Raw genomic sequence first — 25,266 nt, 5'->3', positions numbered from 1 at the left:
GAGCAAACAAGTCAATTCTTAATTCTGTTTCAGTATTAAAAATAACCCTTGGCTCACAGGTATTACTCTATAAAGACTGAAATAAATGGTGACTATAATGAACACGGCTAGAAAGATGTGTGACATTCATTCATCTCCTGTCTTTTGTAGATATTTCTAACTGATGATAACCACACTTCAGTTTTGTTCATTTAATAACTCAGAAAGCAACACTTATTTCTAATGTCTGCCTTTTCAGAATTGCTTTTTCATACTAACCCTGCCTGGTAGGTCGTTTCCTGTTCTCTTGTCTTTCTAAATACACACGCCTTATTCACACCCTCAGCTCCAACCCTACTCCATTATCAACACATATCTTTACCTGTTGCATCGTTACTCCTAAAGATGGTGCCACAGAATTAATTTGTTTCTTACCTCAAGCTGCGCAAAACTTTAAAATCTTTGTGATTTTTTTTTGGAAAGCGCATCTTGACAATTTTCAGAAGGCCTTGTCCACTTTAAGAGGGAGGCTTCTGCTTACAAGCTGTTGGCTGGGAAAATGCTCGCAAGTATGAGCTATTCATTTTCATTCCCTATAATTTAAATAACTTATCATACAATTAGCAATAAATATTCCAGTTACTACATTAAAATAATTTCTGTTTCATGAGATCCTCATGCATGCTAACATGCTGTCTCCAGCGATTAGCTTTCCAAGCTACTTTTACTTCTTGTTTAAAGAAATACTTCATCTCCAAGTCCAGTAAGACTGGACTAACAGAGGCTTGAAACTCTAAAAGGGTGGTGTCTTAGACATATGCTTCCTTTAACTTTGTGAAAAGAGCCCCCGTTAGAAGGTAATTCTTGGTCAGCTATGCCCAAAGAGGAGAAAGGAGCTGACGAAAGAACACTGATCAAAAGCAACATCCTCTTTCTGGTCCCAGCCCTCCACCTGCTTACAAGAGTGTAGCTGAGAATGAGCAGGGAGGGGAATTGAGTATTTAGAAAGGTCCTGTCGGAGACACGGTTAGAATACTGAGTGGGGCCACATAGAGGCTCCATTGTAGCCACACTGAAATGAGAGAAGACTCCAGGGACGTAGCTTAAACACATTTGTAGGAAGTTGGAGTTACAGGCCTTCTCTTGTGCTATTCAATATTGAAGAAGAAAAAAGGAGAGAGAGAGAGAGAGAGACAGAGAGAGAGAATATTCCTTTCTCTGTTACTCCAACTCCCTAGCAGGCCAGTGAAGTTCATGCTGGTTTTCCAAAGTGCTGTGTGTCTCTCAGACCAATGGCGATTCCGCACCTGAGAGAAGGAGAGGTCTAAACTAGAAGCTGGATCTAGGTGACGCTAACAGGACAGTTTCACAGAGTGTTGAAACAAAATGGCCTCCCTGTAGCCTACTACTGAAAAGTCATCTTTGTCCCCAAGAATAGTCAGAACTCTCATTGGCAGGAGTACTCCTGCATGTCAAGGGCCCGTGCAGGACCTCCTAACTCCACTAACAGGCAACCCTGTTGCCTCTGGGAAGCTTGTCAGTCTCCAGTTGGATGGAAATGGAGTACCTGAATGGGGTTTCCCTCTCTGGAGCATTCTCTGTATCCTTAGAGTGTGCACTCCACCTTCTGTGGCCCACATGGCACAATTGCAAGTGTGGCTCAGCAGAACTAGACTCTCACTGACAGATTAGCTACAGTCCTCATAGATGAATTGATGGAGTGACCAGTTTGCCTTACCATGTGATTTAACTTCCTGAACCAGGAATTTTTCTGAATACATTCAGATTCTATGCTGCCAAACTAACACTGTGAGCAGGTGCCTTCCCTGAGATAACCTTTTTCCTCCACTGTGCTGTTTCTGCAACACTGGAGATGCTTCCCGCATGGTGCTCTCTACTGAGCTTTAGATCTCTTTGTCACCTTACTTGCTGTACCTGTCGGGAACACCTTGTACATCCAACACTTCCAACTTGAGTGCAGGATCTTCCTTCTGAGGCTAGCTCCTTGTTTTGGGCTCAGACCGGCTAGAAATTAGGATTCTTATCTGTTAGGCTATATATACCCATAAATGCTGTAGCTGACTTCTGAACATCTCTGCCTTGTTTTCCTCTTTCCCCTGGGGTAGCCCTGGTGATCTCCCTCTTAAGATTACAGACTCCTCTGACCTTATATTTCACCTCCATAGTCATGGAAAGTTCTGTAATGCTTGCTCCAAAGACCTTGCCTAGAACCTTCTCTTTTTCATGCTCTACCTTCTAGAGGTCCCTTTGTGTTCTGTGCCCACTCAACCTTTGCGCCCCAAAGCCATGTCATCATGCTGTGCCACTTTCTAGAGAGGTCACTTCTCCAGCCTGCTCAGCCTTACCCCTGGACTGGACTCCACGAGCTCACACTCACACCTTCAGCACTGTCATTACCACATCTGATAGAATCCCTTCACCCTGTCTCCACCCAGCATCTGGGCTCTTTTAAGCCAGACACGACACAGAAGTGCATGTGTCCTGAGATCTCACTCTGGCTCTTGAGATGGTGCCCCTTAAGTGTGGTGGTTAGTGTTGACCGTCAGCTTAACAGGGTTGAGAGTCCCCTAGGAGATAAACTTCCGAGCAGATCTATGGAAGAGTTTCAGCCTGGGTAACTGAGATGAGAACACCCACCCCTAAATGTGGGTGACACCATCGCATGGACTGACACTCCAGACTGAATACAGAGAAGCAAGATAAGCATTAGCTGTACTCATTTCCCTTCACCTTCTGAAGGCTGATGCAATGGGTCTGGCTACCAGAGGCTCCTGGGCTATACTACTCCTGCAAAGACAGATTGTACTGTCAACTGTGAATCGAGTTCCCCTTCCTTCACTTACTCTGTCAGGCATTTTGTTCCAACAATGAGAAGAGCAGCAAGTATACAATGTTTCTCTGATCCTGCATATTGGATGCATTTTAGTTCCTAGGTGCCCAGCTAACATGCAGGATGGAGTAAACACCAAAGTAGAGTTAGACCTCTTTATCTGTAATGTAGAAGTTGCTAAAATAATGGTTTTCTGGATTCAACAAGAAGAATATGTGTGTGTGTCTCCAGTGGGCTGTCTTCTGGTGATTCCAAAACAGAAACGAGATTGCTTGAGTGACTTTGGTTAGTCGATTTGGAAGATGGAGCAAGGGACAAGCAAGCATAGTTTTCAAAGTTACGTGGGAAGGAACAGCATCCAGAGACTGGGGCTTTTTCCTACATCATTCTGTGGCAGCACTGAGAGGCCATTTGTTCACTGAATATTGTGCTCAAGACGATGAGCCAGGTTCTGGGACACACCTGTACAAGTTTGGTGCAAATTAATTTGAAACAAAAACAGAAACAAACCTGGGATCCCACTTCAGCTTTCCATTTACCTAACCAGGTGGTCTTGAGCAAACCCACCCCCCTTCAATCATCCACATGTGTAAACCACAGATACTACGAAGGTTGAATTTATAGTTTTGATGGGGAAATCAAAGTTAGTGCTACTTGGCTGACCTGACGGAGAGGGCGCTCCCTGAAGTCTGATGCCCGCCTGTCTATCTCATAAGCAGCTCGAGCCAATCAGCCTACCGTGCCTGCTGCCCTGCCACTTCATCCTGCCTAAGTGACTTCATCTACCACAAGGCTCTTCTCCCTGCTGTAGCACTGCCAGCAAGTTCTGGAAGCCAACCTTCAACACATGGATTCTGAAGATAACATGTAAAACTTGTCAAGCCAAACAGGAACAACCCCTTTGCCATGGACACGGGCTCTTCACCACGGTGACGAAATCCAGGTTTAGTAGCTATTCAACTGCCAACAAACAGTACCTCAGCCTCCCTTATACAACTGCCTGGAGCATGAGGACTCAGTGGTGCGCCTAGAATAAGTGGCACTAGCAGACTAAGCATCTGCAACGGTTTTGGTATATCTGGTACGGTCTCTTTGGAATTCTGCATGGGATCTTTGGGCAACAAGGCATGTCTGGTTCATTTCTAGTTCTTTCTTCTATAACTCACATTTCTCTCTCCTTGACAGTGTTCTCCATGGAAAAAAAAAAGACAACAGTAGCACATATGACCCCCTGGGTGTTTCCTGTGTGCAAAGGAGGCTCGCTGTGATTAGAGGGTGTTAATTTATTCACCACTCACATGGGCGTAGCCCCATCCGGCCTGGCAGGTGGGAAGGATAGGTGCAGGATGGCCTCTGGAGTGAATGAATTTAAGCTCTGTGCCTCAAAGCAGCAAGAGGTGAGCAGAGTCGCAAGTCTGTTCACCTGGGTGTTCAGGGGAATGATTCAGGAGAAGGGGAACCATATAAGGTGTCCAAGGAAAGGGAAGCATTTCATAATTTCATAACTATCGCAGCGTCAAGGGGAGAAGGTGGAGTCTGAGAAAGAAATGGGTGAATGTGTTGAATGTGTGCTGTGTGGATGTGTGGAAATATCTACTGAAGTCTATTAATTTGTACCACTGTATTAATAATAAGAAAATGCTGACTACAGGAAATAAAAGTTAAAAAACAGTTGGGTGCAGTGGCACACACCTGTAATCCCAGCACTCGGGGTGGCAGAGGCAGGCAGATCGATGTGAGTTCAAGGCCAGCCTGGTCTACAAAATGAGTCTAGGACAGTCAAGGCTACACAGAGAAACCCTGTCCATTGTAATTATCATTTTACATCTTTCTACATATTATGTTTCCACAGTAAGGTTTTGTAATGTAGACTTTATTTTTGTTTTTTATGGTTTTAATTTAATTTTTTAGAATTATTTTTATTTTTATTAATTACAGTTTATTCACATTGTTTCCCCCCCGTACCTCCATCCCTCCTCCCCTCCTAACCTCACCCTCCTTCTTTACCACCCTCTCCCAGTCTTTACCTCCCTCTCCCAGTCCACTAAAAAGGGAGGTCCTCCTCCCCTTCTCTCTGATCCTAGTCTATCAGGTCTCAGCAGGAGTGGCTGCATTGTCATCTTCTGTGGCCTGGTAAGGCTGTTCCCCCCTCATGGGGAGGTGATCAAAGAGCAGGCCAATCAGTTCATGTCAGAGACAGTCTGTGTCCCCATTACTATGGAGGCCACTTGGATACTGAATTGCCATAGGCTATCTCTGTGCAGGGTTCTAGGTTATCTCCATGAGTGGTCAGTCTCAGAAAAGACCCCTGTGCCCAGACTTTTAGGATCTATCACTGTCCCCGTGGAGCTCCTGTCCTCTCCAGGTCTTACCATCTCCCACTTCTTTCATAAGATTCCCTGTACTCTGCCCAAAGTTTGGCTATGAGTCTCAACATCTGCCACAGGTCCTTTGATGCCTTATGTTCCTGCCTGCTTCACTGGCTCCCCCCCCCCCCACCCCTTCTGCACTCCTATTTCTAACTGGCAGAGTGCCTAAAGCTCAGTCCTTGGCATCTTTCTCAATTTACACTTTCCCCCCTATGGGACATACCACCTGGTCCTCATGACTTCTATAATATCCCAAAGCATAGCTTCAAATTTGCCTCTCTTCAAATTAGCTTTCTTTCAGAGATCTAAACTTCTACCATCTAGTGACATGGTCGTGATCACCTCTCACTGCAGAAGATATGACTCCACCCCGCCCCCGCTGTCGTCATCTACCCCTGCCCCCAATGCATCCCTTAAGCTTTCCTCTTCTTCGGCTATGGCCCCACAGTACCAAGACTCAGGTTAAAACAAAACGAAACAAACAACAACCACCACCAAACAAACAAGAAAACCAGCAGTCCCTGGAGATTCTGTCCTCTCTCCACTAGCAATTCCCACCAGCACTTAAAATCTTCTGACTCCCAACTAGGTCAGAACTGTGACCTCCTCCGCCCTGGGGCACCTTCGTCCCCCCTTGTGGCTGCAAACATTTCTAATTGGTTCCACTGTCCTCTGCCCTTACCTTCACTAGATAGGCAGGCTGATTTTTTCCTTCTTCCTTTTTTGAAAGTATGCTGCTCTTCCGCACAGTCTGTGTTGAAGTCTCCACTGGCTTCCCAGTGCATCACAGTCTACAAGGCCCTTGCGGACTGTGCCTGTCCGCCCTAGACACTTGGTTGTCTTGCCTCATTCCTGCCATAGGGCTACCATGATGCCCGTCAATTCTCTCTTAGGATGATTTCCCATCCTACCACTGCAGCAGTTTCCCAGTTCACTTCCTGGGATGCCCCTCCCACAAAGGTTCCTCTCCCTCTATCTCATTCTCTCTTTGGTGCTGGGCTGAGAACCTTTGGACTCACACATGCTAGGCATGGGCTCTGGGTCTTTAGCCCAGCAAATGTCTTTTGTGTTAACCACTGTTCAAATTGACTCTTCATTCTTTTTCATAAACATCAAATTATCGAAGCTTTTGAATATAGCACTACATGTCTATTTTAAAGTCCACATAAAGATAAAGATAACAATTTTAGAAGAAATTATGAATAAATGAGAACAATAAGTAAGAATGATGGTTAATATAAAAGCTCTTTGTTCTCTATTAGTTGTAATACATGTAAAATAAACTCAGTACAGTTTATTGTGTTTGTGTTAACAACCACCTGTTGCTTATAAAACTTAATCTCATTCTTATCCAGAAACATCTTAATTAGAGATGTGGACAAGATCAAGAAATCTCACTGGGGAAGGAATCAGACTCAATGTTTTAATCTAGGACAATGCACATGAATTCAACTTAACAAAACTTACCTTTTTGTTAGGGTCTATCTATCTATCTATCTATCTATCTATCTATCTATCTATCTATTTTTGAGTCAGGGTTTCTCTGTGTAGTCCTGCCTGTCCCAGAACTCTCTCCACGAAGCAGGCTGGCCTTGAACTCAGAAATCGGCCTGCCTCTGCCTCTGGAGTGCTGGGATTAAAGGCATGCACCGCCACCACCCAGCACTTAATGACCAACATGTACAAGGCTATTAAAGAGTAGGTTACTAGGGTGAAATTAATATAGTTCCTTCCATTTATATTCAGGTGCCAAAGCCTAGGTGCAGAGCTGAAAATTTCAAGTGTGTATGTATTGGGAAATGTATGTTTGCGGTGTAACTATTAGCCAGCCTACACACTTTTCGACACTTACTTTGGCTCGTGGCTGTGAATAAACCTAGAAACCAGTGTGGCTCTTTCCTACATGCCTTCCTCAGCAGTGCCCAAGAAACTAAAGAACAAGGCGTCCAGCATCCACAAAGCTGGTTGCTGGGCACCAGAGCTTCTATCTATAGGGGGGAAAAGTACTTTCTAGGTGAATCATATTTCTCAGACTCAAAAAAGTCAACTTCTGAATTCAGTGTGCCATGCTTTTGGAGGCACACGGTTGGCCCGGACGGCACGCATCATTTGAAACCACTCCGCAATGGCATGACTGACCGTTTAAAGAAAGATACTTTTCCCAGATAAAACCAAATGTGTGAATAAGATATATTAAGATAATTACCAAATAACCTGGGCTTTAAAATAATAAAACTTACACCGCATTTAAAGGTTGAGTTAAAGCAAGGCACACACACACACACACATTTCTCTACAAAACAAATCTCCTGGTACCCTCTGGTGTCAGCAGATACTCTACAAGTTTCTAACACTGGCCTCTGATTTGTCAAACCCAGACCCTAGTGAGGACAGAGCCTCTGTTCTCTCTTTTATTTAAAAAAGGAGGTGAAAGCAAGGACTGTAAGTATAGGTATTTAAAAACAAAATGACCTACACAGGAGTCAAAGTATTTGTGCTAGGCGTCTGTGTAGCAGAAAATCAACTGTCCTGACACATCCATCTTACTGTCGTAAACACGATGACCGAAAGCAACTCGGGCGAGGAAGGATTTATTTCAGCCCACACCCCTCAGGTCACACTCTATCCTGCCTGAGGGAAGTCATGGCAGGGAGGCAGGAACTAAGGCAGAGGCCATGGAGGAATGCTGCTTGTTGGCTTGCCCTCTCTGGCTTGCTCAACCTGGTTTGTTGTACAAGCCAGAACCTCCTTCCCAGGGCTGGTGTCACTTCCGGTGAGCTGGGCTCACCCATATGAGTAATTAATGCTTCACAGACTTGCCCATGAGCCAATCTTCTGGAGGTGTTTGCTCAATTATGTTCCCTCTTCTTAGATAATGCTGGCTTGTGTCAGACTGAAACAAATGCTACAGACAACTGAACAATGCACTAGGGAGCTTCCCTACACAGACGGTGTGGGCAATGACCCCACATGCTGGGTTCGCAGACACGGGGGCAGGTTTTCATGACCTCTCAGCCTTCACGTCTCCGGGGGTAACACGTGAAGACAGTTCCTGCCTACTCCTGAGGCAGGAGTCCATGCATCATCATGGCAGTTGCCATGACAGTGAGCATCATACAGCTCCAAGAGAAAACTCAAGGCAAACCGAATGCTTTGCTTCCACTGAGACGTGAGCATCTGCGACAAACGTATCCTTTTAAATTTGGAAATCTCCAATGGGGAAACCCGCAGGATATGGCTTAGACCCCGTGTTACTTGCTGCTGTTGCTGTTTGCAGGTGGACTTTGAGTAGAAATCCAACCGAAAGACCCCCCCCCCCCCAATACTGTTAGAAAGTCATATTATTCCAAAGAAGCCCAAATGTGCTCTGGTTCCATAGTGTCACTTAGAAAAAAATGACTTCCATATAAGCGTCATCAGATTGCCTGTGGGGACTTTTTGTAAAGTGATACGTGGCGCATCTGTCTGGCTAGAATCAGGAAGTCACAGGTATGCTTTGTAACTAGTATTTCAGCCTGTCTCTGCTGGGGAAATTATCATATCCTAGGATAGTTCCATCGTCTCCCTACTGTTCACATCGACACTTTTAATAAAACAAGGAAACAAAAACTTTTCTTTTTAATTGATTTTCCTGTTGCATCAGTGGAATGAATGTGAATCTTGATATTAAAAAAAAAGCCACCGAGATGGCAAGACTTCAGAGGCTAAACAGGGTTATTAGCTATGTTGCTCTGTCAAGTTCATGGTGATATTTCTTACTTGTTTCAAAAGTCGGATCCTAACAGTCACTGTACCCACGTACTCTGAGGTACAACGCATGTCACTGGAAGTTCCCCACTTTTCGTCTTGTTAAGTAAGAATGAGCTAAACGGATCATGCGGAGGAGCAGCTGGCAAAAAGCTAAGATGTCAGAAGGAAATAAAGGAAAATGTCCATAACCAGAGTTCAGGCCTGATACTGCAAGCCCAAGGAGAGGTTGTCAAACTCCTTAAAATCTCATGTTTCACAGTCGGTCAGAAGCTAAAACCAGTAGTCTAGGTGTATCTAAATGTCCACGTTGCCTGTCACCACACAGGACAGCGGGTGTGTGAAATCAGGCGTTGTCCACTACCGCTGCCTGAGAAGAGTTTGGCCAGGAAATATTTTTTTTTACTTTTATAGTCAGAGAAACTTGTGTTTGCAGTGACTAGTCCTAGCTTTATAAATTAAAGAACGTGTGAAAGTTAAGACTGCCTTAAGTGTAAGAACCAATCTATTTTAAAACGCTATATAAATCTAGAGAAAGTAATTTTCTTTTTTCTCATTACTACTTCTACTAATTTATTACAGTTTATTCACTTTGTATCCCAGCTGTGGCTGCCTCCCTTATCTCTTCCTTGTCTCACCTTCCCTCCCTCTTCTCCCCCTTTGTCCCTCCCCTAGTCCACTGATAGAGGAGGTCCTCCTCCCCTTCCCTCTGACCCTGGTCTATCAGGTCTCCTCAGGTCTGTCTGAATCCTCTGAGAAATTACTTTTTAAGGAAAGGCTGAATGGATCTTTCACAGCTACTTTTGGTTACATTTTTATTATTCGTGAGTAAAATTACTGAAAAGCTATTTGCATCAGCTCTGGAGCTTTAAAATAGTTCCATTTTCACTTTATGTATGTGGTTTGAATTATAGACTCATTCCCATTTGCTCTTTCCTTCTATTAAGAGATAACATGCATATAAGAACAGATTCTGGCATTTTATTTGCTTCAAGAAACATTTAAATTTTTTATCTCCCACATCCTAAAATTAGAACTTCTAGTTTGTACTTTTAAGATATTTGAGTGCCACTTCAGTTTCCCCTTATACTTCAGTGGAAAGAATGTAAATTAAACCAACAAAAATCCCGTATTAAATCACAACTGAGTTTGGAAGTTTTCATAAGAACCATAATAAAATATTTCATAAATTATTACTTTGCTTAACTTCTTACTTTTCGCCACACCATTTGGCACTTTTCACAAGCCAGAATTTTAAATCAATAGCAACGTATTGCTTGTCTAGTCTTAATGGATGTTACGAACATGGACGAGCAGCGGTAAGAGGAACAAGCCATGTATAGCATAAAGTACCACCCTAGTCTGTGTCTTTACAGACAAATGAATATGTGGGTGGAGAATTTTAACAGGATAGTAAAATATAGACGTTTGGTGTTGACCTCTTACAAAGTGAGATGCCCACAAATCAGAGACAAGTTTTGAAAACGTGTTGATTATGAAGCTTTTCTAAAGGTAACTTCGAAGTTGTCACTCAGAGAGAATTTCCTCCGTGAAAAATCATAATGCATGACATGTCATTTCCTTGAGGAAGGCAAACACTTGCAAATGCAAATATAAAGATAGTGTTTTACTTTTAAATATAAGAATAAATATAGCTCTGGGGAACGTGAGAAAAACCAAGTATATTTAAATTGTTTTATTGTACTGGAAGCTGCCAATTCGCCTGTGAGTTATTTCATTGCAGATGAAAAGAAATCAAAATACAGGACAGATGTTGAACAAACCGCATTTAAGGTCTGTCACACACTGGCATTTTTCAAGTGATTTTGCCTCCTCTATTAAATAAGGTGCATTTTGCTTGATTTTGAGAAGGGAAACATCAGGAAATATTTAAAGGCCAATTGCTGCCAATTAACTTTGATCAGTAAAAGTTCTATTTGAATCTTTGAGATTCTTCTCCTGTCTGAAATAACATACGCTTATAAAACCTAGCAAAACAACTACTTGATGATTAATGCCTGTTGGCAGTCCTACCACAAGCTTGCTTAGCAGTGAGAGTTAAATAAACAACTGTCCTTGTGAAGGAAGGGGGCAGTGCAGTTACAGTCATGTTCTGTCAGGATGGAGATAGGTGAAAACAAGGCCTTTCTTTGTTGGGGATGCAACTAACTAAGATCGTGTCTGTTGCCATCCATTCACAATCAGTCAGCCATCTTAGAAATGTTTCTCGTAATAAAATCAGCTGCAGTTAAGACATGAGAAATTCTCACAGTCCAAACAGCAAAGGCTTGATGCAAACCATCTCCAAACAGTCAGACTGGAGAGAAAAGTACAGGAAGGGATCAGTAGGGACAAAACAGGCTATTGCAGAACATCTCTTAGAGGTTAAGGACACATCTCAATGGTGAAAGCAAGCCTTATAGAGCTTCTGAGAACCACTCTTGATACTTAGGAATCTTGTCATCAGATTTTGTCACGTAGGGTCCAACTTTAAAATGTAATAAATAGCAGGACAGATGTTGAACAAACCTCCTCTATTAAATAAGGTGCATTTTGCTTGATTTTGAGAAGGGAAACATCAGGAAATATTTAAAGGACACATCTCAATGGTGAAAGGGGAAACACATTGCTTTATAAGCACTTTGTCTCAATCCTCCAATCCTATGTTTAAAAGAGCAACATCCAATCATTATTTCAGAACCAATCATGTATTTTCAGATATGTGCCACAAAGTATGTATAAAACAATTAGAGCTTACTTCTAGGTCATTGAAAAACAGATGTGTGTCTGCCAAGTTGAAGATCATCTCTTCCATTCGTAGTCCGAGGGAAACTGAAGTAGGCGGATCCTAAAAGGAGAATTTTATAGGTCAGGAATTTGAGTAATCATCTCATTTTAAAGGGAGGCCATGACAGGAAAGGTTTGGAACAGGTGCTGCACCAGAGAACCTAGAGGCCAGCTCAACAGTATTACACATCATTTAGTCCATGTGCAGGCTTCAGTGACCTCCTATATGAAAGGTGCTCCAAGCTCGTCACTAAGCAGCATAAAGGAATAGCTTGGATCCTACATGCTATAAAAGTAAGGTATGGGGGTCTCAGACACATGAAGTAGAGGAAATTCCTCCCACTATCTATAAAGAGCGTCTGTACTTACTGTCCAACCATCCAAAAATATAGTCTAGATTAAGTTCAGAGGCAACAAATAGAAATCTTAGTCTGGGTGATGAGTCGCTATCATTCTTGCCTGACAGATTCAAGCCTACCCAACAAAGGGAGTGATGGTTGAGCTGACTGCTTGATAGTTTGTTCAGTCTAGGGGATGATGCTGTGGCCCCTGCAGGCACCGAAGAGTCGGCATCATACAGAAGGAAGCGTCAAGCCAAGAGAATCCAGTAACTCCTTTATAAAGCTTCAAGGCATGGCCAGTTTGTCCTAACACCTCTGCCTTAACATATCTACTGGTATTGATCAACTTAGGGGATCTAGAGATAGTTTTGCTCTTTAGGATGATACTGCACTGTTAATATATGAAATTTAGAATATATGCTTTCTGGATGTAATCGTTTATGCCAGGAAGAAAAAAAAAACTCAGTAAGAAGGTATACAAAGAACATATAATCACTTTCTGAAGATTTTATCGGCACCCCACATAACCGCTTTATGTGTACAGCATTTTAACTTTTCCCAAAGAATAGTAATTTCTTATAATAATATCATATAGTTATATTTTCTTATCACAATAAACCTTTGGAATAAGTATAGAATCTACCCAGCAAGAGAATTATAAATAGTCATGTTATCCCTTCAGGCAGGCCATCACCTGGCAGGAGTTATCCTGTATCTCCTCATATCTTGGCGTCAAGAATATGCAAGTCAAAGAAAACAACATTCCTCTTTATCACTACTGCCCAACATGGGCACTTCCTGTACTCTTTTCTCACTCTACTGTTAATCTAAAGACTTGCTCGTGGCTTTGACCACTGCCTATGAGTTCAGCAAAGCATGTCCTGGAGCATCCACGGCAGGATTCAGCAATTCCTGCTTTAGGAGGCGGTACCAAGTTCAGAAGAGGAGCCCTAGACTGCCAGCTAGGGCCTACCTCTGCCCTCCTGTAGGAAAATAGAGCAGCAATCACAATAAGCTTGCCACAATCACACCATCTTTGTACACCCAGCAAAGAAGAGGAACCTGGGATGGAGGGATGGGAAGCAAACTCTACACTCATTTCAGACCAACCAGCTAAGCAGGAAGTCCGCTCCGCCCACTTCCCTCCCCCTTCTACCTGTGCTACACACTTCTCTAGCTTCTCCCACATTGTTAGCTCCACCCCAGCACCACCTACTTCCTACCTTTGTAGCACTAGAAGGAAGAGGGTATGAAAATATGGAAAGATGGCTTCCCTAGCATCCCCATTGCTCTGCTAATTGACTGGCAATGAAAGAGAGACAGAAGACAGTAGGGTCAAGAGTTGGAGAGATGAAAACCACTTCTTCGCACTGCTTGACAGGTCGTTCAGACTGTTTACCTTCCTTACATTGTCCTGTTTAATGCCTTCTAATCTCCCAGAAAGTTCTCGTGCTATGCAAGAATTCAAAAACAGTTTACAAATAAGTAAAACAAAGGAACAACTAATTCATTAACTCTTGGTTTTAGAGGAAAATTTTCACAGAGATTCTGTCAGTAAATATCCTGGAAGAAGCTAACCCTCAAACACTCAGAACAGAACAGATCAGCAAAGGCAGCTCAAACAGCTGCTTCTAAGACAAAACACCAGAGTTAAGTGTACAGAGGCCCTAGAGCAGTGGCTCTCAACCTTTCTATAATGCTGAAACCCTTTAATATGCTTCTTAATGTAGTGGTGACCCACAACTATAAAATTATTTTGTTGCTACTTCAAACTGTAATTTTGCTACTGTTATGAATCACAACGCAAATGTCTGATATGCAGGATATCTGCTGTGTGACCCCTGTAAAAGGAGCAATTGACCCCTGAAGGGGCTGAGACCCACAGGTTGAGAACCACTGTACTAGAGGGTTCAGGCCAATGAAAACACCCTGGCTTGCCACAGAACACTGCCAGCAAGTCTTCTTATGTGGTGAGGGTAGAGAGTTACCATACCTATTTAATTGCCAACTGTGAAATACATGTACCTCACAGTACTGCTGCTGTTAAAAAAAAAAGCCTTATTTCTTGTTGATATGGTTGCTTATTTACATGGGTATCAAAGGAATTATCCTATCGCTTTTTAATAAGGAGTGTGCTTTAACTTTTCGTCATAAATTACAGAAATAGCTTGCTGCTTGTTATTATCGTTCTTTCATGGTTTTTATACCTGCTACTTCATGGTGCTGTTTAAGAAACATTTTGTACAGCAAAAACACGCTTTGGCAGTTAGAAAAGAGAGGAGAAATTTAGACTAGGAAGGAATTTACTCTGTGGAGTGAAGTACTCTTGGACATCTTTTAAGTAGAATCAAACTAGAGAATCAAACACAACCATGATCTTGTCCTCTCTCCTCCCCTCCCCTCCTTTCCCCTCTCCTTCCCTTGCCTTTTCTCTCTTCTCTTCTCTCCTCTCCTCTTTTTCCCCCAATCTATTCCCAGATCTAGACGCTTCCCAGATGTTACAGAAAGAAATACAACACTCAAATACAATGCAAGTTTGGCAAAGCACACCATTTCTCTTTACCTGGAGCATCCTCTTGATGTTTTCCATGCTCTCTCTACAGTTTACCAAGCCAAGCCAAGCCCTAGAAGGTCCTTCCTCCCTGATATCTTTAAGAGCTGGATTATTGCATGGAAACTGACCTGTCAAGTGCAAACATACCTCATGCTGTTTCACTGTTTCACCCAAGGGAGAATAGCAAATAGAGAGACAGACAGCCTACATGTATTTGTGTACACAATTTGAGCAGCTGAAATTATCTTGTGACAGATTTTATATTCCTATCATATTAAGTATTTTAATACCTTTTTACTTTAAAACATGCCTGATGTAAATTAAATGTGAAAAGAGCTAATCCTGCACAATTAATAAGTTAGTCTTAGCTGGATGGCTTATTTCGGGAAAATTTAGAAGAAGAAACAAAACAAAACAAACAAACTCTCCACATTCTTGGACCAAAAGTGAGACATGGAAATCACCATGTCTTTGGCTTAATTTTACTTTCTTGAAATATGTACTATTCTTGCAACAGATTCCAGGGCTACAGTTATGAAAAATTTAGAGCTTTGCCCTCTCTTCAAAGTAAAATCTCATTTTAAGAAAAACTCATTACCAAATGTTTCCATTGATCCACTGGACCATCTGGGGCACTTGCTGTTAACTATTTTCTTGGCATTTCAAAAGCGCTCCTTTCCCTCACACCACTTGTGAAAAATTTAGAGCTTTGCCCCTCTTCAAAGTAACATGTCATCCTAAGAAGAACTCACTACCAAGTGTTTCCACCGTTCTACTTGACCTTCGGAGGCATTCACCACTCCTGTTTACTGTCTCCTCGACATTTCTCCTCTTCTGGTGTCAAGGACATCATCGCTCTTTTCTAGCACTTTCTTGGAACCAGATCATCCATCATTTGGTTCTCGTTGGTGGGATTCTGGAATTACCTATTTTACAGTCAATTCAGGCCATCATGAGACCCAAAGGCTCTCCTAGCCCCGGTCATATCAGACTTGAGATACTGACTACAGGATCACAAATCTATCAGCTCTTGTCCCCTCTGATGACTACAAAGCATCTGAGACTCAGTGAGTGCCAAATCAAGTTTTCCTATTTTTCCAAACCTGATGTATCCCTTCTTTACAAGAGTGGCCTCCTTAACTTGGACTTTCCATCTTCCCTACATTCTCCCCCTTCTTTGCTTTGTGGTTTTTCTCTAGCCAGGGGTCTTTTCAGTTGTTTTCATCACTGCGGTTTATCTCCTAAGCCATTCTTTTCCCACTTCTTTTAAACCATTATCCAAACATTACATCATATCCCAAACAAAAGACCTATAAATATCTCATTCTTATTTACTTCTCCAATGGATGTCCTGTAAACTTTGCTTGAAAATATCACAAGAGTATCTAACATGGCACATGCTGATTTAGGAACATAAATTTTAAAACAAGACAAAAGAAAACAACATCAACAAAAAAATGTTTGCATGAATAGCCAAGCAGATTGGCTCCCTTGCGCTGGTTTTATATACCTCTTAGTTGACTCCACTTCTTATTAGACTCATTGACAAATGGACGGTAGTGATATAAGACTACAGCAGTAATTACTGAGGGATTTTCATTGTAGAGCCCTAGAAAATTTTTGAGCAGTTTCAAAATCCTTCTTTCCTTCTAGATTATTAATAATTCATGATTCTAGAGAGAAGTCTTATTGGTGGGTAGGCTCATTTTCTATGAACAGCTGTTCTGTTTGTTGCATCCAGCTGAGCACAGATGAAGCCATCCCATTCCCTAACTCTCACAGGAACATTAATGATTTCCCCTACTGTGAACAGTCTCCTTCTGATCAGGATTAGTTATAGATGCACTTAAATCTTTGACAGATACTTGCTTTCCCATTGAGACTTGCAAGGAAACTAACTCTAGAGAAATGCCTGTGGTCAGAATCACTTACTATTGGTCACTGAATAGACCTTCATAAGTAGCTACCAGGTATCAAGCTTACCTAGAGATTGGGCACAGTTTCTCCTTGACTTGAAACTATTGGTGGTAAGCTATTCTCATTGGAAAGACATAAAGGAATGTGTGGCACCTGTCAGTCCATGAAGGTGACCAGTTATTAAAAGGAGCTATTAAAAGGGTTATTGGAAAGGCTAAGAAGGAACATCCCATAAAGGACTGTTGGGGGAGACTGTACAAGCCAAAAACTGGACTCAACACAATAACTGGACATCTTCATTTCTTGATTTCTTGCTGGAGGGATAAACCCAAATGAATGGCATCTAAATCCTAACAGGTGAAAAAAAAACAAAAACAAACAAAACAAAACAAAGCAAACAAACAAACAAACAAAGCGGAAGAAAAGGGAAGGAAAATGAAATAAGAAACCAAATCTGACTAAGCTTCTAATTCTAGCAGTTTATAGAAATACATGGGTAAAGGAATATACCCTAAAGGGATGGAATCAAGAAGACCCAAACTTAGAAGACAGATGATATGGTTCCTGCAACAGAAACAGTCAAAACAGTTTAAACAGAAAAGATAAAAGGATTTAATAAGAACACACAGATTGAAATACAAGAAAAATTGGATAAACTGTAAAACTAAATGAATAAAAACCTTGGACAAAGACATTCCACAAACTTAGGGTCAAAGAGAATCGTCTGAATTTGGTGATAACACAGCTCAGGTTCACAGCTGATATTATACTCCACGGTCTAGAAACAGTCTAGGATCAACAACAAGGCAAGGACTCTGCTTCTGCCATTCATTTAACACAGTACTGGAAGTTCTGAGCAAAGTAATTATACAAGAGGAAGAAATGAAAGACACTAAAATTACAGAGGAAGAAGCAAAAAGATCTGTTTGCAGTGACTTAGTTATATATAAGGAATAGCCCTAATAGTCTGAAAAATGATAGAAATAATAAATTCAGCATAGTTTCAGGATCCGCAATTAACATAAAAATCAACTGTGTTTCTGTATACTAATAGTCAATCAGGGACAGAAACAAATCTGTCTGTTAATACACAGTGATTTATAGATTTAGTCCACTCCCTATCAATCATTATTTTTATAGAAATAAAAAACAAGCCATCCTAAAATGTACAGGAACCCTCAAGTGAACTTAAGTAGTCAAAAACTATCTTGAAAAAAAAAAAACAAACAAACACCAAAATGAACAGTCTTACATTGTTAAATTTTAAAATATATCACAAATCCACAGTAAACAAATCAATGTGTTTTCAAAAAGAATTTTGTACTAGCAGAACAAAAAATGCCAAAAGTAAATCCTTGCACGTATAGTTAAATTATTGCGGCAGGGATGTTTAGTCCATTCAGTAGTCTTCTCTACACCTGGACAGCCACATGCAATAGAATGAAGCTGGGTCTTTACCTTAACACATACACAGACATTAGCTTGTAATAAATCAGATACCTAAATATGGGAGTTAAGTTCTGTTGTTCAGGAGAAAACCTTCAAGTCATTGGATATGGAAATGATTTCTTGATGTGACACCAAATAGGCAACAAAAGAAAACAGACAGATTTGTCATCCTTAAAATTAGAACTGTATGTGCATTGAAGGACAAAATCAATGAGAAAACAACAACAACAACAACAACTAAGCAGAATTCTTGTTACACCTGGTAACAGGTTAATGCCCATGAAGCATAGAAAATGGCTTCAGTTCTAAGGGCTACAATAGCCAGGATGTGGGACAACACCAATTTTGCTGGTAACACTTTGAATTGAAAAGACACATCAAATCATTTTACAAAGGCTTATAAAGCCCTTTTGATAAAGGAGCATCCTCAGACTAGAGTAATCTGTACGCAGAATGAGAGGCTCAGCGAGGCAGAGGAGATAGACTCTGCTTGGCCTGTGCTCTCTCGGCTTGTTTCATCAGACAGTGTTCTTCCCGGAAACAGGAATGCCTCTGTCTGTGCTTCAAGCCATGGGGGCGTCATCTCATTCACTTACGAAGCTGGTGTCACGCTGTAACGGCGGCGACCGGCTGCAGAGGAGAAATCTTAAGTGTAATTCAAGAATCGCTGTAACACTAGAGCACATTCCCCCAATATCCACAATGCCGGAGTCATCATTTGCCCTCCACTGCTGGACATGGCTCACTGTGCAGATACCTGTAGCTTCCAGGAACTATCTCTCCTGGCCAGCACAGGGACACAGGATGCCTCCTTGCCACTGTTAGTCCTGGGCGTACGCGGCAGGCAGCTTCCCAGTTAGAGGAGGTGACACTGGTTTCATTTCACACCAATGGCAGACTGTTGGGGTTTTATTCATCCCTTGGCAATGGCCACCTCTACAAGAAGTTCCTTGTGGGCAAAAATTGTGTTATGTGCCTATAACTGTACAGGCCGTTACTATCTCAGCTTAGGACAGTAAGACACAGTGCTGTGGGGAGGTGTGTGCTCTGTACCAGAGTAGCGACAGTCCTGAAGGTTTTGTCTAAAATGCCCATGAGCTGGCCACTTATATGCATTCTAATTTTTTTTAGTTAGCTCATGGATTTTTTTAATGATCATTAACCACAGAAGACAAGCTACTCTATAATACAGGGTCAAGTGTTGGATCCATCCACTGTTTCTACTCGGATTCTTTCACTGGAGTCTCAATGGATATCACACAGTAGTGAAACCTTAAATTCTCCTGGAGCCCTGAGGTCAAAAGGACATTAGGTTGATTCTGATGACCACGTCTAAGTTCTTACTCCTATCCTTACATTTCTGCCCATTTATGTTGAAAATGGCTGCAGTTCTGTCCTGACTGAAGTCTCAGTGTTTGCACATATCATCTGAACTTAACTGTTGTGTAAACAAGCATGGTTTGAAGATGCTGTCATCATCCCCATTATCTTGCCTTTATTAGCAAGTCGTACTGTCTCATGCCGTAGCTGTAAGGTTAGGTTTCATACACGGGGGGTGGGGGTGGGGGCAACAGGAGTTCTCTAATTGTGCTGACTGAGCCACCGCTGAGGAATGGTATCACAGAGTTGCTTGGTCACTCTGTATGGAGGTGAGTGAAATGATCAGAAAAGAGTTCAGTGCCTTTTTAAAGAGTTACAAAGCAACCGCATGCTTTGTCTTACTGATAGCCATACGTACATAAGCATACATAATTTTCCTATAAACTGAGCAGCTTCAATCTCTCTGACGACATAATCCCTGAGTGCCACCCAGAGCTGACTGGACCATCCTGGCTGATCACAGTTCACACCCCATGACGGAACACACTGCTGAGCAAATCAGAGCACCTCCTGACAGCTCATTCTCATCCTAGTTCTCTTCTCTTTGATCAGTTCGGGGGTTTCACTTCTGGAGTCTTTGCTTCTGCATGCCCAGCACAGTGGAAGCACATTCATCAGGCACAGGGCAGTAAATAACCCACAAAAACCAGAGGAGTCCCAGCAAAGCCCACACATATCCTGCCTGCTACTGGAGACAGGAGAGCTGCACCCTGGATATTGTGGTTATGAACCGTCGAGGCAAGAACACGGTGACGCTCTGCACCAGTTAGCTTTAGGCCACAGCACACTCTATTTTTCAGTGGTAAGCACTGAACCCTTACAGAACTGAGGCTGCCTCAAAAAATTGTTTTTATTCATTTTCTCAGAAAGAAAGAAGTAGAAGGAAGGAAGGAAGGAAGGAAGGAAGGAAGGAAGGAAGGAAGGAAGGAAGGAAGAAGGAAAGAAAATTAACTTTTGGCTCAGTGCTTGCTGCCTCCCGAAATTCAACAAAGGACAAAAACTTGAAGGAAATTCTGTTTCTCTGTTTGGCCTTTACGAATGGGATCCTGAACCCTTTTCTGCAGATTGAAGCAAAATAGACTTTCTTTTTTTGTCTACAAAGCTTGAGTCTAGACATTTCTCTAGCAAACCATCACAACTTTGTATGAAACTGTATTTTAAAAGATACACCCTGAAATATTTAGGTTCAATTTAATAAAGGCCAAAGGATTGCAGTAGATTCGTGCATTCCCAAAGTCATTTCCATTTTGTTATAAAGCTCTTTATCTTTATTAGAATAAAGTTATTACCTTTAGATAGCTCCAAACATAGATAACAAGTTTATCTTTATTGCTTGAGTGGCCTGAAAAGCTGTTTCAGTTCTGTTGAACCTCTGGCTCACAAGCCATGGCTAATTAAAAACCAAAATAGCGTACCAAAGAAAACATAAGTTAGCTAAATAAAATCAACCCTCCCCCAATTTTGCCTTTTACATTGTTATCATGTTTCCATTTTTAATGTACAAGTGTGTGCAAGTATGTTTAAAATACATGCTGTCTATTGCATAGTGTGTATCCTACTATTTTTTTTTTTGAGATCGAGGCTACACGATTTTTAGAAATTGCTGCTTTGATTGGAAAAATAAAGTGAAAACATTTTTAAGTTGCTATTTATTCATCTTAGGTTAAAAAGAGCTTCTACAAGACAGTTCAACTATTGCAGAAACTATGCGCAGGTACTCTGGATTTGGCACTTACATTTTGAACTTGTGCTAGTGAATCTACGGCTGCTAAACACTTTCTGCACTGGTTCTATGTGGGCAGCAAAGCTCGGCAGGAAGCAGTCACTGCCCCATGAGGCATGAAACAATGCAAGCAGGCTCATGAGGGTTTGTCTCTCAATGCGAAAACCTTGCTCAAATCAAGGGCAAATCTTTGGGGAATATCAATCAAATGAAACAACAACAACAACAAATATTTGTTTAAGCCCCTTAAATAATCCCTTATTTCGAATGATAAAATCACAGCCACAAATAAGACCTTGCTGTCATTTTAAAACTCCCCCTATTCAGGAGTTTTTGGTTTGAGAGAAAAAGAGGCTGAAGAACAGGAATGGGCACTTTGAGGTACCAAAGTGAGTTAATTTTAAGGCTCCATGATAGTTGTTCACAGGACAGGATAGAAGTTGAGGTTAAGATCTGTAAGATGTTCACTTCTCTGAGAAGAGAGAAAAATGTTATGAAATATTTCTTTTTACAAAACATTGTAAAGATGTTTTTCGAGTAGTTATGCTCTACTTCTAAGGCCCAAGTCTCCACTGAAGTCTCTCTTCCTACCTGACAGGCACCCGGAGGCTTTGCTGGGGTGTTGGGTGTAGTTCTGTAGTCAGTTAGGAAATAATCCCTGAGAAGTTGTACACTTGTAAGAAACAAATCATGCCTGAACTATTGCCTAATTGAGTTGAACACAGAAAACCCACTGGTGCTAATCAGGTCATTTTACTTGCCCTTAGCCTGTGGTCATTTTCTCCTTACTTTCAACCTCATGGAAATAATACCTTACTAGAGAATTAAGAGAAAGACATTTGCCATTGCAAAGATTAATTTCGATTGCGAAGAAAACCCAACGAATCCCAAACTTGGGACAGTTGCCAAACCATGGCATAAAGAGGGAGGAAAAAAAAAAAAAGAACACTAACATGAAGCCAGCCAAATGGTCTCCACACTCAGGGCCCACACGATGCCAAGGGCAAGACCCATAGCTAAATCCAATCAAATGACCTATTGAGATCTCATTTATGACCATTCTCCTATCTCTCTCTCTCCTTTCTAGTGTTACAGGCGCTCTTTAGACCTTTATTCCTTCCCACCCTAAGCATTGTAAAATGATTTTCTTTTCAGATTAATCTTGTTCATGCATTTCTATCTTATCAGTACAGTGTGTAATATTGCTCATGATATCCCCATGTTCACAGCATAAGATCTTGGCACTAAATTCTGCCCAGAGTTCTCCTTTGAGGGCAGTGGGCCAGTTTGAAGACTATGTTATGTTCCTGATATTGTCTTGTAATAGATGCACTTCCTTGGGTGAATAATGTAACTTTTCCCTCCCAAATTCCCTCCCTGAGAAACGAAGAAAGGAGTCGGGTGGTGGTGGGGCACTCCTTTAATCCCAAAGCTCGAGAGGCAGAGGCAGGCAGATCTCTGCGAGTTCCAGGCTAGCCTGGTCTACAGAGCAAGTTACAGGACAGCCAGAGCTACACAGAGAAACCCTCTCTCAAACTAGAAACAAAGACAACCCAACAAACAATAAAGAACGAAAAATAAAGATAGTAGCAGGATAAAAAGTATGAGATGACAGCATAAGCTTTAGAAGCCGATGAAGCGTCACCAGTTTTATTACCAACACATTTTCTGCTATTCATTTTCTCCAAGACTGATCCTCTATGCTTTATAGATATGTTTTTATTTTGGTATACATTCTTGTTGTTCTAACAAAATGTACACAGCCATCCATCCCATCCTTTGGACCCCAACACAAGAAATAACAGATATGAGATATGCTGTCTCCATCTGTACATTTCTGGTTGCTTCACCTAGTTCTCCAGCACTCTCCAGGATTGCTTCCACTTTTTGGATGGGATTATTAAGGGGGCAGAAGTGACTAAGATTCAGGGTGCTTTTTGCAAAACCTCAGGAAAGGAAAGTGGCTGGCGGTGGTAGGCCAGCACAGTGGTAAGGAAGCCGTTGTGATCCCTGCTCATCAGTTGCTTTCCGTTTCCCAGTGGAGAACAATTAAAAGCAAGGCTGCCCGGGTGAAGGCAGCCAGTTAGAGTATCTAACTGTCTATATTATTTATACTTGAAGTTCTGAGTTACCAGGAAATTGCTGATAAATAAAGGGAAAGGCAGTGACTTCGGGTCAAAGGTGAAGACAAAGGAAGAGAAGGCTCGTTGGGCATGTCTTTGATGGTCAGGAAAATAATGTTTTCATTTGTCTGTTTTGAGTTTTCTTTAAATTTTTAATTTTATTTTGGCCTGGCCTCCAACTCACAGAGATCCACCTGCCTCTGTCTCCCAAGAGCTATGATTAGAGGCATGAGCCAACACCACCTGGCTTGTTTGGAGGTTTTTATGTTCTGTGTCACCCCACAGCATCCAGAGGTTATATTTGGAGCCATATAATATCTTGTTTTGACCCAAATTAAATATCAACATACAAAGAAGAAAATAAAACCAGAGCACCTCCCTTTGGGATATCCATCTTCTTCCACCTGCCCCCTCAAAGGTGCTATCTGCTAGGGTGATTGGAGCCCCCAGGGGATATGAAAATGACTCATTGGTCAGAGCTGAGAACTATTGCTACGACTGCTCCATGTTCACTAGACTCATGGTCTGGTCGTTTCTGTGTACACAGCGATGTCATAGCAGAGCTACATGCTTCTTCCTGCCCAGTCTACAGTGTCTCTCTCATCAGCTCAGCTTTTCCCCCTATTGACTGGTCACTGACCAGGACACTAATCCCAGAAATCTCTACATACTGAGCTTTGCATCACCACACCTTCCTTACACAAAGCCTGGAATATACACTCGAGAGTGCTAATTGATTGCTGTGTCATGGAGCTGGGATAGGTCACATTTGGTAATGCTCTTGCTAAGCGTACAGGAGGCCTTTGTATGCCTGAGTCTCCGGCACTGCCCAGAACTATGATCAAACAACTCAGGAGGAGGAAGCAGAAGGGTCAGAGGCTTAAGGTCATCCTCATCCACACAGTGAGTATGAGCAAGCCTGGATTACATAAGACCATGTCTCAAAGGTAAAAATGTAATTATGTTTGCACCATTACATATTTAACCTATTTGTTAAAAGACATTGTATCTTCTCCAATGAGTTTGCTGGCCTGAGCTTCCTTGGGGACCCACATTCAGACAGTCAATCACAGCGCTGCCATGATTTCCCCAAACCTCAAAGGCAGGAGGAAGAGGAATCAGAATCAGGTCAAAGTTCAGAGCAGAGGATGAAGTAGAGACCACCTTTCTCTTAAGGAACAGAAAAATAAATATTTTAGGCTTACATCATCTCTGGCACAAATTTTTATGTTTTTATTTTTTTTTAATGCTTTACAAAATGAAATATCTTGGCTTAAAGAGCCTGCAAAAAGTAGGCTGTGAAGCATATGTGGCCTATGGCCTACAGCCTTTTTGTCTCCGATCTAGAAGATGCTGAAAAATTATAAAACGTGGAAATTGCATGAAACACACCTTCTGAAAATATAGATCTGGTTTTCTTGGAACATGGCCATGTTTGTTTGTTTCTGTTTCTGTGCCTTCCCCAGTTGCTCTAGTAGTGTCAGGGCAGAGTGGGGTAGTCAGGACAAGATTGTGGCTCTGGTCTAGCTCCAAAGTAGAGATAACACTTGTAAGTAAGCAGACCCTCTTGGTAAATTTAGCTTTCTCCCTTCAGATGAAGGAAGGAGAAGCAGCTATCATCACTGGCTAACTGTAATGCCAAGATGAAATGGTCTAGAAGAACAGTTCTTCCTCCATCTCTCCATGTACTGAATGATCAGAGCCACTAGAGAGGCTCAAACAGCATAAATTAATGTTAGAGAGCCTCTTAGAATCTCGGCATGTCCTACAACAGGCACTCAAAGAACAGCTGTAAACTGAGCAGGTGGCATGCTTTACTCGCTATTGGTTTTTGCTAGTCAAAAGACATGGTGCTTTTTAATTCAAGGTTTAATTAAGCATCGGAGCAATCCAGGAGGCTGAGCAGTTAGTCTATGGGTGGGGAACTGATTCTCAATCAGCATAATCTTCCCAAGGTCGAGAGCTCAGAACTGACACAGATGATACACTTCACCTTAAATCTCCAGTTTCCATTCAACCATAGGCCATGTCACATGCTTTCAATCC

General features: G+C 41.8%; 1 protein-coding gene across 8 annotated transcripts in view; it reads right to left on the bottom strand.

Moving 5' to 3' along the window:
- Eya1 (EYA transcriptional coactivator and phosphatase 1) overlaps positions 1–25,266 on the bottom strand; it is a 141,120-nt gene that overhangs the window by 29,535 nt on the left and 86,319 nt on the right. For all 8 annotated transcript variants that reach the window (XM_021657280.2, XM_021657281.2, XM_060385834.1 and 5 more), the window contains one exon: positions 11,705–11,794. In XM_021657280.2, the coding sequence (XP_021512955.1) occupies positions 11,705–11,794 (90 nt within the window). The remainder of the gene's footprint in view (positions 1–11,704; positions 11,795–25,266) is intronic.

This window comes from Meriones unguiculatus, chromosome 6, assembly GCF_030254825.1.
Source record: "Meriones unguiculatus strain TT.TT164.6M chromosome 6, Bangor_MerUng_6.1, whole genome shotgun sequence".
In the NCBI taxonomy this organism is placed as follows: Eukaryota; Metazoa; Chordata; class Mammalia; order Rodentia; family Muridae; genus Meriones; species Meriones unguiculatus.
Note: the sequence above shows the minus strand (reverse complement) of the source record. Positions and strands in the feature narration are given on the sequence as shown.